The sequence below is a fragment of the Leptodactylus fuscus genome, chromosome 1 (assembly GCF_031893055.1).
Source record: "Leptodactylus fuscus isolate aLepFus1 chromosome 1, aLepFus1.hap2, whole genome shotgun sequence".
In the NCBI taxonomy this organism is placed as follows: Eukaryota; Metazoa; Chordata; class Amphibia; order Anura; family Leptodactylidae; genus Leptodactylus; species Leptodactylus fuscus.
In genome coordinates this window covers 370,092,527-370,110,510 of record NC_134265.1, presented here as the reverse complement: position 1 = coordinate 370,110,510, position 17,984 = coordinate 370,092,527, and the positions used below count along the sequence as shown (strand labels likewise).

The following is a 17,984-nucleotide window of genomic DNA, read 5'->3' as shown; positions in this document are numbered from 1 at the left end:
CATGGTGCTGTACATTATTATATTAATCCCATGGTGCTCTGTACATTATTATATTAATCCCATGGTGCTCTGTACATTATTATATTATTCCCATGGTGCTCTGTACATTATTATATTAATCCCATGGTGCTCTGTACATTATTATATTAATCCCATGGTGCTCTGTACATTATTATATTAATCCCATGGTGCTCTGTACATTATTATATTATTCCCATGGTGCTTTGTACATTATTATATTATTCCCATGGTGCTCTGTACATTATTATATTAATCCCATGGTGCTCTGTACATTATTATATTAATCCCATGGTGCTCTGTACATTAATATATTAATCTCATGGTGCTGTACATTATTATATTAATCCCATGGTGCTGTACATTATTATATTAATCCCATGGTGCTCTGTACATTATTATATTAATCCCATGGTGCTCTGTACATTATTATATTAATCCCATGGTGCTGTACATTATTATATTAATCCCATGGTGCTGTACATTATTATATTAATCCCATGGTGCTCTGTACATTATTATATTAATCCCATGGTGCTGTACATTATTATATTAATCCCATGGTGCTCTGTACATTATTATATTAATCTCATGGTGCTGTACATTATTATATTAATCCCATGGTGCTGTACATTATTATATTAATCCCATGGTGCTCTGTACATTATTATATTAATCCCATGGTGCTCTGTACATTATTATATTAATCCCATGGTGCTCTGTACATTATTATATTATTCCCATGGTGCTCTGTACATTATTATATTAATCCCATGGTGCTCTGTACATTATTATATTATTCCCATGGTGCTCTGTACATTATTATATTAGTCCCATGGTGATGTACATTATTATATTAATCCCATGGTGCTCTGTACATTATTATATTAATCCCATGGTGCTCTGTACATTATTATATTAGTCCCATGGTGCTCTGTACATTATTATATTAGTCCCATGGTGCTCTGTACATTATTATATTAATCCCATGGTGCCCTGTACATTATCATATTAATTCCATGGTGCTCTGTACATTATCATATTAATCCCATGGTGCTCTGTACATTATCAGATTAATCCCATGGTGCTCTGTACATTATCATATTAATTCCATGGTGCTTTGTACATTATCATATTAATCCCATGGTGCCCTGTACATTATCATATTAATTCCATGGTGCTTTGTACATTATTATTTTAATCCCATGGTGCTCTGTACATTATTATATTAATCCCATGGTGCTCTGTACATTATTATATTAATCCCATGGTGCTCTGTACATTATTATATTAATTCCATGGTGCTCTGTACATTAATATATTAATCCCATGGTGCTCTGTACATTAATATATTAATCCCATGGTGCTCTGTACATTATTATATTAATCCCATGGTGCTCTGTACATTATTATATTAATCCCATGGTGCTGTACATTATTATATTAATCCCATGGTGCTCTGTACATTATTATATTAATCCCATGGTGCTCTGTACATTATTATATTAATCCCATGGTGCTCTGTACATTATTATATTAATCCCATGGTGCTGTACATTATTATATTAATCCCATGGTGCTCTGTACATTATTATTTTAATCCCATGGTGCTCTGTACATTATTATATTAATCCCATGGTGCTATACATTATTATATTAATCCCATGGTGCTCTGTACATTATTATATTAATCCCATGGTGCTCTGTACATTATTATATTAATCCCATGGTGCTCTGTACATTATTATATTAATCCCATGGTGCTCTGTACATTATTATATTAATCCCATGGTGCTGTACATTATTATATTAATCCCATGGTGCTCTGTACATTATTATTTTAATCCCATGGTGCTCTGTACATTATTATATTAATCCCATGGTGCTCTGTACATTATTATATTAGTCCCATGGTGCTCTGTACATTATTATATTAATCCCATGGTGCTATACATTATTATATTAATCCCATGGTGCTCTGTACATTATTATATTAATCCCATGGTGCTCTGTACATTATTATATTAATCCCATGGTGCTCTGTACATTATTATATTAATCCCATGGTGCTCTGTACATTATTATATTAATCCCATGGTGCTGTACATTATTATATTAATCCCATGGTGCTCTGTACATTATTATTTTAATCCCATGGTGCTCTGTACATTATTATATTAATCCCATGGTGCTCTGTACATTATTATATTAGTCCCATGGTGCTCTGTACATTATTATATTAGTCCCATGGTGCTGTACATTATTATATTAATCCGATGGTGCTCTGTATATTATTATATTAATCCCATGGTGCTCTGTACATTATTATATTAATCCCATGGTGCTGTACATTATTATATTAATCCCATGGTGCTCTGTATATTATTATATTAATCCCATGGTGCTCTGTATATTATTATATTAATCCCATGGTGCTCTGTACATTATTATATTAATCCCATGGTGCTCTGTACATTATTATATTAATCCCATGGTGCTCTGTACATTATTATATTAATCCCATGGTGCTCTGTACATTATTATATTAATTCCATGGTGCTCTGAACATTATTATATTAATCCCATGGTGCTCTGTACATTATTATATTAATCCCATGGTGCTCTGTACATTATTATATTAATTCCATGGTGCTCTGTACATTATTATATTAATCCCATGGTGCTCTGTACATTATTATTTTAATCCCATGGTGCTCTGTACATTATTATATTAATCCCATGGTGCTCTGTACATTATTATATTAATCCCATGGTGCTCTGTACATTATTATATTAATCCCATGGTGCTCTGTACATTAATATATTAATCCCATGGTGCTCTGTACATTAATATATTAATCCCATGGTGCTCTGTACATTATTATATTAATCCCATGGTGCTCTGTACATTATTATATTAATCCCATGGTGCTGTACATTATTATATTAATCCCATGGTGCTCTGTACATTATTATTTTAATCCCATGGTGCTCTGTACATTATTATATTAATCCCATGGTGCTATACATTATTATATTAATCCCATGGTGCTCTGTACATTATTATATTAATTCCATGGTGCTCTGTACATTAATATATTAATCCCATGGTGCTCTGTACATTAATATATTAATCCCATGGTGCTCTGTACATTATTATATTAATCCCATGGTGCTGTACATTGTTATATTAATCCCATGGTGCTCTGTACATTATTATTTTAATCCCATGGTGCTCTGTACATTATTATATTAATCCCATGGTGCTATACATTATTATATTAATCCCATGGTGCTCTGTACATTATTATATTAATTCCATGGTGCTCTGTACATTAATATATTAATCCCATGGTGCTCTGTACATTAATATATTAATCCCATGGTGCTCTGTACATTAATATATTAATCCCATGGTGCTCTGTACATTAATATATTAATCCCATGGTGCTCTGTACATTATTATATTAATCCCATGGTGCTGTACATTATTATATTAATCCCATGGTGCTCTGTACATTATTATTTTAATCCCATGGTGCTCTGTACATTATTATATTAATCCCATGGTGCTATACATTATTATATTAATCCCATGGTGCTCTGTACATTATTATATTAATCCCATGGTGCTCTGTACATTATTATATTAATCCCATGGTGCTCTGTACATTATTATATTAATCCCATGGTGCTGTACATTATTATATTAATCCCATGGTGCTCTGTACATTATTATTTTAATCCCATGGTGCTCTGTACATTATTATATTAATCCCATGGTGCTCTGTACATTATTATATTAGTCCCATGGTGCTCTGTACATTATTATATTAGTCCCATGGTGCTGTACATTATTATATTAATCCGATGGTGCCCTGTACATTATTATATTAGTCCCATGGTGATGTACATTATTATATTAATCCCATGGTGCTCTGTACATTATTATATTAATCCCATGGTGCTCTGTACATTATTATATTAGTCCCATGGTGCTGTACATTATTATATTAATCCCATGGTGCTCTGTACATTATTATATTAGTCCCATGGTGATGTACATTATTATATTAATCCCATGGTGCTCTGTACATTATTATATTAATCCCATGGTGCTCTGTACATTATTATATTAGTCCCATGGTGCTCTGTACATTATTATATTAATCCCATGGTGCTCTGTACATTATTATATTAATCCCATGGTGCCCTGTACATTATCATATTAATTCCATGGTGCTCTGTACATTATCATATTAATCCCATGGTGCTCTGTACATTATCAGATTAATCCCATGGTGCTCTGTACATTATCATATTAATTCCATGGTGCTTTGTACATTATTATATTATTCCCATGGTGCTCTGTACATTATTATATTAATCCCATGGTGCTGTACATTATTATATTAATCCCATGGTGCTCTGTACATTAATATATTAATCCCATGGTGCTCTGTACATTATTATATTAATCCCATGGTGCTGTACATTATTATATTAATCCCATGGTGCTCTGTACATTATTATATTAATCCCATGGTGCTCTGTACATTATTATATTAATCCCATGGTGCTCTGTACATTATTATATTAATCCCATGGTGCTCTGTACATTATTATATTAATCCCATGGTGCTCTGTACATTATTATATTAATCCCATGGTGCTGTACATTATTATATTAATCCCATGGTGCTCTGTATATTATTATATTAATCCCATGGTGCTCTGTACATTATTATATTAATTCCATGGTGCTCTGTACATTATTATATTAATCCCATGGTGCTCTGTACATTATTATATTAATCCCATGGTGCTCTGTACATTATTATATTAATCCCATGGTGCTGTACATTATTATATTAATCCCATGGTGCTCTGTATATTATTATATTAATCCCATGGTGCTCTGTACATTATTATATTAATCCCATGGTGCTCTGTACATTATTATATTAATCCCATGGTGCTCTGTACATTATTATATTAATCCCATGGTGCTCTGTACATTATTATATTAATTCCATGGTGCTCTGTACATTATTATATTAATCCCATGGTGCTGTACATTATTATATTAATCCCATGGTGCTGTACATTATTATATTAATCCCATGGTGCTCTGTATATTATTATATTAATCCCATGGTGCTCTGTACATTATTATATTAATCCCATGGTGCTCTGTACATTATTATATTAATCCCATGGTGCTCTGTACATTAATATATTAATCCCATGGTGCTCTGTACATTACTATATTAATCCCATGGTGCTCTGTACATTATTATATTAATCCCATGGTGCTCTGTACATTATTATATTAATCCCATGGTGCTCTGTACATTATTATATTAATCCCATGGTGCTCTGTACATTATTATATTAATTCCATGGTGCTCTGTACATTAATATATTAATCCCATGGTGCTCTGTACATTAATATATTAATCCCATGGTGCTCTTTACATTAATATATTAATCCCCATGGTGCTCTGTACATTATTATATTAATCCCATGGTGCTGTACATTATTATATTAATCCCATGGTGCTCTGTACATTATTATTTTAATCCCATGGTGCTCTGTACATTATTATATTAATCCCATGGTGCTATACATTATTATATTAATCCCATGGTGCTCTGTACATTATTATATTAATCCCATGGTGCTCTGTACATTATTATATTAATCCCATGGTGCTCTGTACATTATTATATTAATCCCATGGTGCTCTGTACATTATTATATTAATCCCATGGTGCTGTACATTATTATATTAATCCCATGGTGCTCTGTACATTATTATTTTAATCCCATGGTGCTCTGTACATTATTATATTAATCCCATGGTGCTCTGTACATTATTATATTAGTCCCATGGTGCTCTGTACATTATTATATTAGTCCCATGGTGCTGTACATTATTATATTAATCCGATGGTGCTCTGTATATTATTATATTAATCCCATGGTGCTCTGTACATTATTATATTAATCCCATGGTGCTGTACATTATTATATTAATCCCATGGTGCTCTGTATATTATTATATTAATCCCATGGTGCTCTGTACATTATTATATTAATCCCATGGTGCTCTGTACATTATTATATTAATCCCATGGTGCTCTGTACATTATTATATTAATCCCATGGTGCTCTGTACATTATTATATTAATTCCATGGTGCTCTGAACATTATTATATTAATCCCATGGTGCTCTGTACATTATTATATTAATCCCATGGTGCTCTGTACATTATTATATTAATTCCCATGGTGCTCTGTACATTATTATATTAATCCCATGGTGCTCTGTACATTATTATTTTAATCCCATGGTGCTCTGTACATTATTATATTAATCCCATGGTGCTCTGTACATTATTATATTAATCCCATGGTGCTCTGTACATTATTATATTAATTCCATGGTGCTCTGTACATTATTATATTAATCCCATGGTGCTCTGTACATTAATATATTAATCCCATGGTGCTCTGTACATTAATATATTAATCCCATGGTGCTCTGTACATTATTATATTAATCCCATGGTGCTGTACATTATTATATTAATCCCATGGTGCTCTGTACATTATTATTTTAATCCCATGGTGCTCTGTACATTATTATATTAATCCCATGGTGCTATACATTATTATATTTATCCCATGGTGCTCTGTACATTATTATATTAATTCCATGGTGCTCTGTACATTAATATATTAATCCCATGGTGCTCTGTACATTAATATATTAATCCCATGGTGCTCTGTACATTATTATATTAATCCCATGGTGCTGTACATTATTATATTAATCCCATGGTGCTGTACATTATTATATTAATCCCATGGTGCTCTGTACATTATTATTTTAATCCCATGGTGCTCTGTACATTATTATATTAGTCCCATGGTGCTCTGTACATTATTATATTAGTCCCATGGTGCTCTGTACATTATTATATTAGGTCCCATGGTGCTGTACATTATTATATTAATCCGATGGTGCTCTGTATATTATTATATTAATCCCATGGTGCTCTGTACATTATTATATTAATCCCATGGTGCTGTACATTATTATATTAATCCCATGGTGCTCTGTATATTATTATATTAATCCCATGGTGCTCTGTACATTATTATATTAATCCCATGGTGCTCTGTACATTATTATATTAATCCCATGGTGCTCTGTACATTATTATATTAATCCCATGGTGCTCTGTACATTATTATATTAATTCCATGGTGCTCTGAACATTATTATATTAATCCCATGGTGCTCTGTACATTATTATATTAATCCCATGGTGCTCTGTACATTATTATATTAATCCCATGGTGCTCTGTACATTATTATATTAATCCCATGGTGCTCTGTACATTATTATATTAATCCCATGGTGCTCTGTACATTATTATATTAATCCCATGGTGCTCTGTACATTATTATATTAATCCCATGGTGCTCTGTACATTATTATATTAATCCCATGGTGCTCTGTACATTATTATATTAATCCATGGTGCTCTGTACATTAATATATTAATCCCATGGTGCTCTGTACATTAATATATTAATCCCATGGTGCTCTGTACATTATTATATTAATCCCATGGTGCTGTACATTATTATATTAATCCCATGGTGCTCTGTACATTATTATTTTAATCCCATGGTGCTCTGTACATTATTATATTAATCCCATGGTGCTATACATTATTATATTAATCCCATGGTGCTCTGTACATTATTATATTAATTCCATGGTGCTCTGTACATTAATATATTATTCCCATGGTGCTCTGTACATTAATATATTAATCCCATGGTGCTCTGTACATTATTATATTAATCCCATGGTGCTGTACATTATTATATTAATCCCATGGTGCTCTGTACATTATTATTTTAATCCCATGGTGCTCTGTACATTATTATATTAATCCCATGGTGCTATACATTATTATATTAATCCCATGGTGCTCTGTACATTATTATATTAATTCCATGGTGCTCTGTACATTAATATATTAATCCCATGGTGCTCTGTACATTAATATATTAATCCCATGGTGCTCTGTACATTATTATATTAATCCCATGGTGCTGTACATTATTATATTAATCCCATGGTGCTCTGTACATTATTATTTTAATCCCATGGTGCTCTGTACATTATTATATTAATCCCATGGTGCTATACATTATTATATTAATCCCATGGTGCTCTGTACATTATTATATTAATCCCATGGTGCTCTGTACATTATTATATTAATCCCATGGTGCTCTGTACATTATTATATTAATCCCATGGTGCTGTACATTATTATATTAATCACATGGTGCTCTGTACATTATTATTTTAATCCCATGGTGCTCTGTACATTATTATATTAATCCCATGGTGCTCTGTACATTATTATATTAGTCCCATGGTGCTCTGTACATTATTATATTAGTCCCATGGTGCTGTACATTATTATATTAATCCGATGGTGCCCTGTACATTATTATATTAGTCCCATGGTGATGTACATTATTATATTAATCCCATGGTGCTCTGTACATTATTATATTAGTCCCATGGTGCTCTGTACATTATTATATTAGTCCCATGGTGCTGTACATTATTATATTAATCCCATGGTGCTCTGTACATTATTATATTAGTCCCATGGTGATATACATTATTATATTAATCCCATGGTGCTCTGTACATTATTATATTAATCCCATGGTGCTCTGTACATTATTATATTAGTCCCATGGTGCTCTGTACATTATTATATTAATCCCATGGTGCTCTGTACATTATTATATTAATCCCATGGTGCCCTGTACATTATCATATTAATTCCATGGTGCTCTGTACATTATCATATTAATCCCATGGTGCTCTGTACATTATCAGATTAATCCCATGGTGCTCTGTACATTATCATATTAATTCCATGGTGCTTTGTACATTATCATATTAATCCCATGGTGCCCTGTACATTATCATATTAATTCCATGGTGCTCTGTACATTATCATATTAATCCCATGGTGCTCTGTACATTATTATATTAATCCCATGGTGCTCTGTACATTATTATATTAATCCCATGGTGCTGTACATTATTATATTAATCCCATGGTGCTCTGTACATTATTATATTAATCCCATGGTGCTCTGTACATTATTATATTAATCCCATGGTGCTCTGTACATTATTATATTAATCCCATGGTGCTCTGTACATTATTATATTAATCCCATGGTGCTCTGTACATTATTATATTAATCCCATGGTGCTGTACATTATTATATTAATCCCATGGTGCTCTGTATATTATTATATTAATCCCATGGTGCTCTGTACATTATTATATTAATTCCATGGTGCTCTGTACATTATTATATTAATCCCATGGTGCTCTGTACATTATTATATTAATCCCATGGTGCTCTGTACATTATTATATTAATCCCATGGTGCTGTACATTATTATATTAATCCCATGGTGCTCTGTATATTATTATATTAATCCCATGGTGCTCTGTACATTATTATATTAATCCCATGGTGCTCTGTATATTATTATATTAATCCCATGGTGCTCTGTACATTATTATATTAATTCCATGGTGCTCTGTACATTATTATATTAATCCCATGGTGCTCTGTACATTATTATATTAATCCCATGGTGCTCTGTACATTATTATATTAATCCCATGGTGCTGTACATTATTATATTAATCCCATGGTGCTCTGTATATTATTATATTAATCCCATGGTGCTCTGTACATTATTATATTAATCCCATGGTGCTCTGTACATTATTATATTAATCCCATGGTGCTCTGTACATTATTATATTAATCCCATGGTGCTCTGTACATTATTATATTAATTCCATGGTGCTCTGTACATTATTATATTAATCCCATGGTGCTGTACATTATTATATTAATCCCATGGTGCTGTACATTATTATATTAATCCCATGGTGCTCTGTATATTATTATATTAATCCCATGGTGCTCTGTACATTATTATATTAATCCCATGGTGCTCTGTACATTATTATATTAATCCCATGGTGCTCTGTACATTATTATATTAATCCCATGGTGCTCTGTACATTATTAGATTAATCCCATGGTGCTCTGTACATTATTATATTAATTCTACAACCAGCACTATTACCACTACCACCAATACAGTTACCAGCATCACGTCTTTTACTCCAGTCACATCCAAATCTGCGGTCACAATTCTACTGTTTCTTGTTGCTCTTTCTGTCTTTCAGGCTCTTCTGTTCATCCGCGGCCTCCTCACATGTTTCATCTTGAAAATCCCTGTCCCCGGCCAATGCCCCCTCCATTCCTAGAGGAAGAGCGCCTCATGCAGGGTAAGACAGTTACTATTAGTACCATTATTACTACAAGTACTATTACTAGAGATGAGCGAACAGTGTTCTATGGAACTCATGTTCGATCGGATATTAGGCTGTTCGGCATGTTCGAATCGAATCGAACACCGCGTGGTAAAGTGCGCCATTACTCGATTCCCCTCCCACCTTCCCTGGCGCCTTTTTTGCTCCAATAACAGCGCAGGGTAGGTGGGACAGGAACTACGACACCGGTGACGTTGAAAAAAGTAGGCAAAACCCATTGGCTGCCGAAAACATGTGACCTCTAATTTAAAAGAACAGCGCCGCCCAGGTTCGCGTCATTCTGAGCTTGCAATTCACCGAGGACAGAGGTTTCCGTCCAGTTAGCTAGGGCTTAGATTCTGGGTAGGCAGGGACAGGCTAGGATAGGAAGGAGAAGACAACCAACAGCTCTTGTAAGAGCTAAATTCCAGGGAGAAGCTTGTCAGTGTAACGTGGCACTGACGGGCTCAATCGCCGCAACCCAGCTTTCCGCGGATCCTGAATGGAATACACTGTCAGTGTATTCCCGTATACCCGATATATACCCCCGATACCCGTTCCAACAGTGTGCCCCCCCACCTTCACCCCAGAAATACCCTGCAAGTCCCCTAGCAATAGAATTGGGGCTATATACACCCACTATTTTTGCTACTGCCATATAGTGCCATTGTCTGACTGGGAATTCAAAGAATATATTGGGGTTACATATAACTTCAATTCCAGGGAGAAGCTTGTCAGTGTAACGTGGCACTGACGGGCTCAATCGCCGCAACCCAGCTTTCCCAGGATCCTGAATGAAACACACTGACAGTGTATTCCCATATACCCCATATATACACCCCAAATCCCCGTTCCAACAGTGTGCCCCCCCACCTTCACCTCAGAAATACCCTGCAAGTCCCCTAGCAATAGAATTGGGGCTATATACACCCACAATTTTTGCTACTGGTATATAGTGCCATTGTCTGACTGGGAATTCAAAGAATATATTGGGGTTACGTGCACCCACAATTTTTGCTACTGGTATACAGTGCCATTGTCTGACTGGTAATTCAAAGAATATATTGGGGTTACGTGCACCCACAATTTTTGCTACTGGTATATAGTGCCAATTTCTAACTGGGAATTCAAAATGCGCAAGGCTCCCGGAAAGGGACGTGGACGAGGCCGTGGGCGAGGTCGGGGGAATGGTTCTGGGGAGCAAGGTAGCAGTGAAGCCACAGGGCGTCCCGTGCCTACTCCTGTGGGGCAGCAAGCATTGCGCCACTCCACAGTGCCAGGGTTGCTTGCCACATTAACTAAACTGCAGGGTACAAACCTTAGTAGGCCCGAGAACCAGGAACAGGTCTTGCAATGGCTGTCAGAGAACGCTTACAGCACATTGTCCAGCAGCCAGTCAGACTCTGCCTCCTCTCCTCCTATTACCCAACAGTCTTGTCCTCCTTCCTCCCAAAATTCCCAAGCTTCACAGAACAATAACCCCAACTGTCCCTGCTCCCCAGAGCTGTTCTCCGCTCCTTTCATTGTCCCTCAACCTGCCTCTCCACGTCACGATTCCACGAACCTAACAGAGGAGCATCTGTGTCCAGATGCTCAAACACTAGAGTCTCCTCCATCTCCGTTCGATTTGGTGGTGGATGACCAGCAACCCACCCTCATCGACGATGATGTGACGCAGTTGCCGTCAGGGCATCCAGTTGAGGAGATGAGACAGGAGTTGGAAGAGGAAGTGGTGGATGATGAGGACACTGACCCGACCTGGACAGGGGGGATGTCAAGCGGGGAAAGTAGTGTGGATGTTGAGGCAGGTGCAGCACCAAAAAGGGTAGCTAGAGGCAGAGGCAGGGGTCAGCAGCTTAGGCGAAGCCAGGCCACACCCGGAATCTCCCAAGATGTTCCAGTTCGTACCCAGCCCCGAAAAACTCCCACCTCGAGGGCACGTTTCTCGAAGGTGTGGAGTTTTTTCAAGGAATGCGCCGAGGACAGATATAGTGTTGTTTGCACAATTTGCCTCTCGAAATTGATTAGGGGCTCTGAGAAGAGCAACCTGTCCACCACTTCAATGCGCCGTCATTTGGAATCCAAGCACTGGAATCAGTGGCAGGCAGCAACGGCAGGACAAAGGCCGCCTGCCGTTCACGCCACTGCCACTGCCTCTGCCACTGCCTCTGCCTCTGCCACTGCCACTGCTGACTGTGCTGGCGATGCACTCCAGAGGATGAGCCAGGACACCACTTCATCTGCCTCCGCCACTTTGTTGACTTCTCCCTCATCCTCCCCTGGTCCTGTCTTATCTCCTTCTCCTGCACCATCAAAGGCACCATCAGGCGCTTCTTTACAACAACCCACCATCTCTCAGACATTGGAGCGGCGGCAGAAATACACTGCTAACCACCCACACGCGCAAGCCTTGAACGCCAACATCGCTAAACTGCTGGCCCAGGAGATGTTGGCGTTCCGGCTTGTTGAAACTCCCGCCTTCCTGGACCTGATGGCAACTGCGGCACCTCGCTATGCCGTCCCTAGCCGTCACTACTTCTCCCGGTGTGCCGTCCCCGCCTTGCACCAGCACGTGTCACTCAACATCAGGCGGGCCCTTAGTTCCGCGCTTTGCACAAAGGTCCACTTGACCACCGACGCGTGGACAAGTGCATGCGGACAGGGACGCTACATTTCACTGACGGCACACTGGGTGAATGTAGTTGAGGCTGGGACTGCTTCCCAAACTGGCCCGGTGTACCTCGTCTCCCCGCCTAACATTCCTGGCAGGGACACGAGAAGAACACCCCCCTCCTCCTCCTCCTCTACCGCCTCCTCCTCCGCCACCGCCTCCTCCTCCGCCACCGCCTCCTCCTCCGCTGTTAGATTGACCCCAGCTACGAGTTGGAAACGTTGCAGCACTGGCGTTGGTAGACGTCAGCAGGCTGTGCTGAAGCTGATCAGCTTGGGGGACAGACAGCACACTGCCTCCGAGGTGAGGGATGCCCTCCTCGATGAGACGGCAATATGGTTTGAGCCGCTGCACCTGGGCCCAGGCATGGTCGTTTGTGATAACGGCCGGAACCTGGTAGCAGCTCTGGAGCTTGCCGGACTCCAACATGTTCCATGCCTGGCCCACGTCTTCAACCTAGTGGTGCAACGTTTCCTAAAGAGCTACCCCAATGTTCCAGAGCTACTGGTGAAAGTGCGGCGCATGTGCGCCCACTTTCGCAAGTCGACAGTAGCCGCTGCTAGCTTAAAATCTCTCCAGCAACGCCTGCATGTGCCACAACACCGGCTTTTGTGCGACGTCCCCACGCGCTGGAACTCAACGTTTCAGATGTTGAATAGAGTGGTTGAGCAGCAGAGACCTTTGATGGAATACCAGCTACAAAACCCTAGGGTGCCACAAAGTCAGCTGCCTCAGTTTCACATCCATGAGTGGCCATGGATGAGAGACCTTTGTGACATCCTACGGGTGTTTGAGGAGTCCACAAGGAGGGTGAGCTCTGAGGATGCGATGGTGAGCCTTACAATCCCGCTCTTGTGTGTTCTGAGAGAATCCCTGATTGACATCAGGGATAACTCAGATCACACAGAGGAGTTAGGGATAGCATCCGATCCGTCACAGCTGGAGAGTAGGTCCACACATCTGTCCGCTTCATCGCGTTTAATGGAGGAAGAGGAGGAGGAGGAGGAGGAAGAAGAGTTGTCCGATGATGTGATGGTGATACAGGAGGCTTCCGGGCAACTTCGAATCGTCCCATTGTTGCAGCGCGGATGGGTAGACATGGACGATGAGGAGGAAATGGAGATTGAACTTTCCGGTGGGGCCAGAGGAGTCATGCCAACTAACACTGTGGCAGACATGGCTGAGTTCATGTTGGGGTGCTTTACAACCGACAAGCGTATTGTCAAAATCATGGAGGACAACCAGTACTGGATCTTTGCTATTCTTGACCCCCGGTATAAAAACAACATCTCGTCTTTTATTCCGGTAGAGGGGAGGGCCAATCGCATCAATGCTTGCCACAGGCAATTGGTGCAGAATATGATGGAGATGTTTCCAGCATGTGACGTTGGCGGCAGGGAGGGCAGTTCCTCCAGTAGGCGACCAAGTTCTCACCGGTCCACACAAACGAGGGGCACACTATCTAAGGTCTGGGACACCTTGATGGCACCCCCTCGCCAAAGTGCCGCCACAGAGGGTCCTAGTGTCACCAGGCGTGAGAAGTATAGGCGCATGTTGCGGGAATACCTTTCCGACCACAGCCCTGTCCTCTCCGACCCCTCTGCGCCCTACACGTATTGGGTGTCGAAGTTGGACCTGTGGCTTGAACTTGCCCTATATGCCTTGGAGGTGCTGTCCTGTCCTGCCGCCAGCGTCCTATCTGAGAGGGTGTTCAGTGCAGCCGGTGGCATCATCACTGACAAGCGCACCCGTCTGTCAGCTGAGAGTGCCGACCGGCTCACTTTGATAAAAATGAACCACCACTGGATAGAGTCTTCATTTTTGTGCCCACCTGTGTATAGCACCCCAACATGAAACTCCATGTCTGCTCAACCTCTCCAATTCCTCCGCATCCTCATACTCATCCACCATAAGCGTTGCACAATTCTGCTAATACTAGGCTCCCTCCACCCTGATTTCCACCAACTCTGCTGGTTAGAGGCTCCCTCCACCCTGATTTCCACCAACTCTGCTGGTTAGAGGCTCCCTCCACCATGAATTGGTCCAAACTGGGGTTTTTAGAGGCTCCCTCCACCATGAATTGGTCCAAACTGGGGTTTTTAGAGGCTCCCTCCATCATGAATTGGTCCAAACTGGGGTATTTAGAGGCTCCCTCCACCATGAATTTGCCCAAACTGGGCTGTTTAGAGGCTCCCTCCACCATGAATTTGCCCAAACTGGGCTGTTTAGAGGCTCCCTCCACCATGAATTGGTCCAAACTGGGGTTTTTAGAGGCTCCCTCCACCATGAATTGGTCCAAACTGGGGTTTTTAGAGGCTCCCTCCACCATGAATTGGTCCAAACTGGGCTGGTTAGAGGCTCCCTCCACCATGAATTGGTCCAAACTGGGGTTTTTAGAGGCTCCCTCCACCATGAATTGGTCCAAACTGGGGTGTTTAGAGGCTCCCTCCAGCATGAATTTGCCCAAACTCTGCTGGTTAGAGGCTCCCTCCACCATGAATTGGTCCAAACTGGGGTTTTTAGAGGCTCCCTCCACCATGAATTGGTCCAAACTGGGGTGTTTAGAGGCTCCCTCCAGCATGAATTTGCCCAAACTCTGCTGGTTAGAGGCTCCCTCCACCATGAATTGGTCCAAACTGGGGTGTTTAGAGGCTCCCTCCACCATGAATTTGCCCAAACTCTGCTGGTTAGAGGCTCAATCCACCCTGATTTTCAAAACAAATGTTGGTGCCAACCTCAACTTACTACAAGGGCCAAATTCACTGCTGGTGACAAGCTCTCCTCACTGCAAGTGCCAAATACACATGTTTCAAGGTGTTTTCCTACTGTCAGAGAGGTGGTATTGAGTGTGTAAAGTGTGTAGTTGTTAGGCTGTGATGTTGGGGTAATAGAGGGTCTTTGGTGTGTTAGATGCCCCCAGACATGCTTCCCCTGCTGTCCCAGTGTCATTCCAGAGGTGTTGGCATCATTTCCTGGGGTGTCATAGTGGACTTGGTGACCCTCCAGACACGGATTTGGGTTTCCCCCTTAACGAGTATCTGTTCCCCATAGACTATAATGGGGTTCGAAACCCGTTCGAACACACGAACATTGAGCGGCTGTTCGAATCGAATTTCGAACCTCGAACATTTTAGTGTTCGCTCATCTCTATTACCATTACTACCAGTACTATCAATACTTTTACTACTATTACCTGTACTATTTCCACTACTGCCAGTACTACAAGTATTATTACTGCTACTACCAACACTACTGCCAGTACTACAAGTACTATTACTGCTACTACCAACACTACTGCCAGTACTACAAGTATTATTACTGCTACTACCAACACTACTGCCAGTACTACAAGTACTATTACTGCTACTACCAACACTACTGCCAGTACTACAAGTACTATTACTGCTACTACCAACACTACTGCCAGTACTACAAGTACTATTACTGCTACTACCAACACTACTGCCAGTACTACAAGTACTATTACTGCTACTACCAACACTACTGCCAGTACTACAAGTACTATTACTGCTACTACCAACACTACTGCCAGTACTACAAGTACTATTACTGCTACTACCAACACTACTACCAGTACTACAAGTACTATTACTGCTACTACCAACACTACTGCCAGTACTACAAGTACTATTACTGCTACTACCAACACTACTGCCAGTACTACAAGTACTATTACTGCTACTACCAACACTACTGCAAGTACTACAAGTATTATTACTGCTACTACCAACACTACTGCCAGTACTACAAGTACTATTACTGCTACTACCAACACTACTGCCAGTACTACAAGTATTATTACTGCTACTACCAACACTACTGCCAGTACTACAAGTATTATTACTGCCACTACCAACACTACTGCCAGTACTACAAGTACTATTACTGCTACTACCAACACTACTGCCAGTACTACAAGTACTATTACTGCTACTACCAACACTACTGCCAGTACTGCAAGTACTATTACTGCTACTACCAACACTACTACAAGTACTATTACTGCTACTACCAACACTACTACAAGTACTATTACTGCTACTACCAACACTACTGCCAGTACTACAAGTACTATTACTGCTACTACCAACACTACTACAAGTACTATTACTGCTACTGCCAGCACTACTACCAGGACTATTACCACTACAACCAGGACTATTACCATTACTACCAGTACTACAAGTACTATTACCACTACTACCAGCACTACTACCAGGACTATTACCACTACTACCAGTACTACAAGTATTATTACCACTACTACCAGCACTACTACCAGGACTATTACCACTACTACCAACACTACTACCAGCACAATTACCACTACTACCAGGACTATTACCACTACTACCAGCACTACTACCAGTACTACAAGTACTATTACTGCTACTACCAACACTACAACCAGGACTATTACCACTACTACCAGCACTATTACCACTACTACTAGCACTACTACCAACACTTCTACCAGCACTATTACTACTACTACCAGCACTACTATCAGGACTATTACCACTACTACCAGCACTATTACCACTACTACCAGCACTATTACCACTACTACTAGCACTACTACCAACACTTCTACCAGCACTATTACTACTACTACCAGCACTACTATCAGGACTATTTCCACTACTACCAGCACTACTACCAACACTATTACCACTACTACAAGGACTATTACCACTACTACCTGGACTACCAGCACTACTACCAGTACTACAAGTATTATTACTGCTACTACCAACACTACAACCAGGACTATTACCACTGCTACCAGTACTACAAGTACTGTTACTGCTAC

General features: G+C 39.7%; 1 protein-coding gene across 1 annotated transcript in view; it reads left to right on the top strand.

Moving 5' to 3' along the window:
* The window catches only part of LOC142189559 (uncharacterized), a 222,967-nt gene that overhangs the window by 187,074 nt on the left and 17,909 nt on the right, over positions 1-17,984 (top strand). The window contains exon 8 of the mRNA XM_075262174.1: positions 10,354-10,455. Coding sequence (XP_075118275.1) covers positions 10,354-10,455 — 102 coding nt within the window. The remainder of the gene's footprint in view (positions 1-10,353; positions 10,456-17,984) is intronic.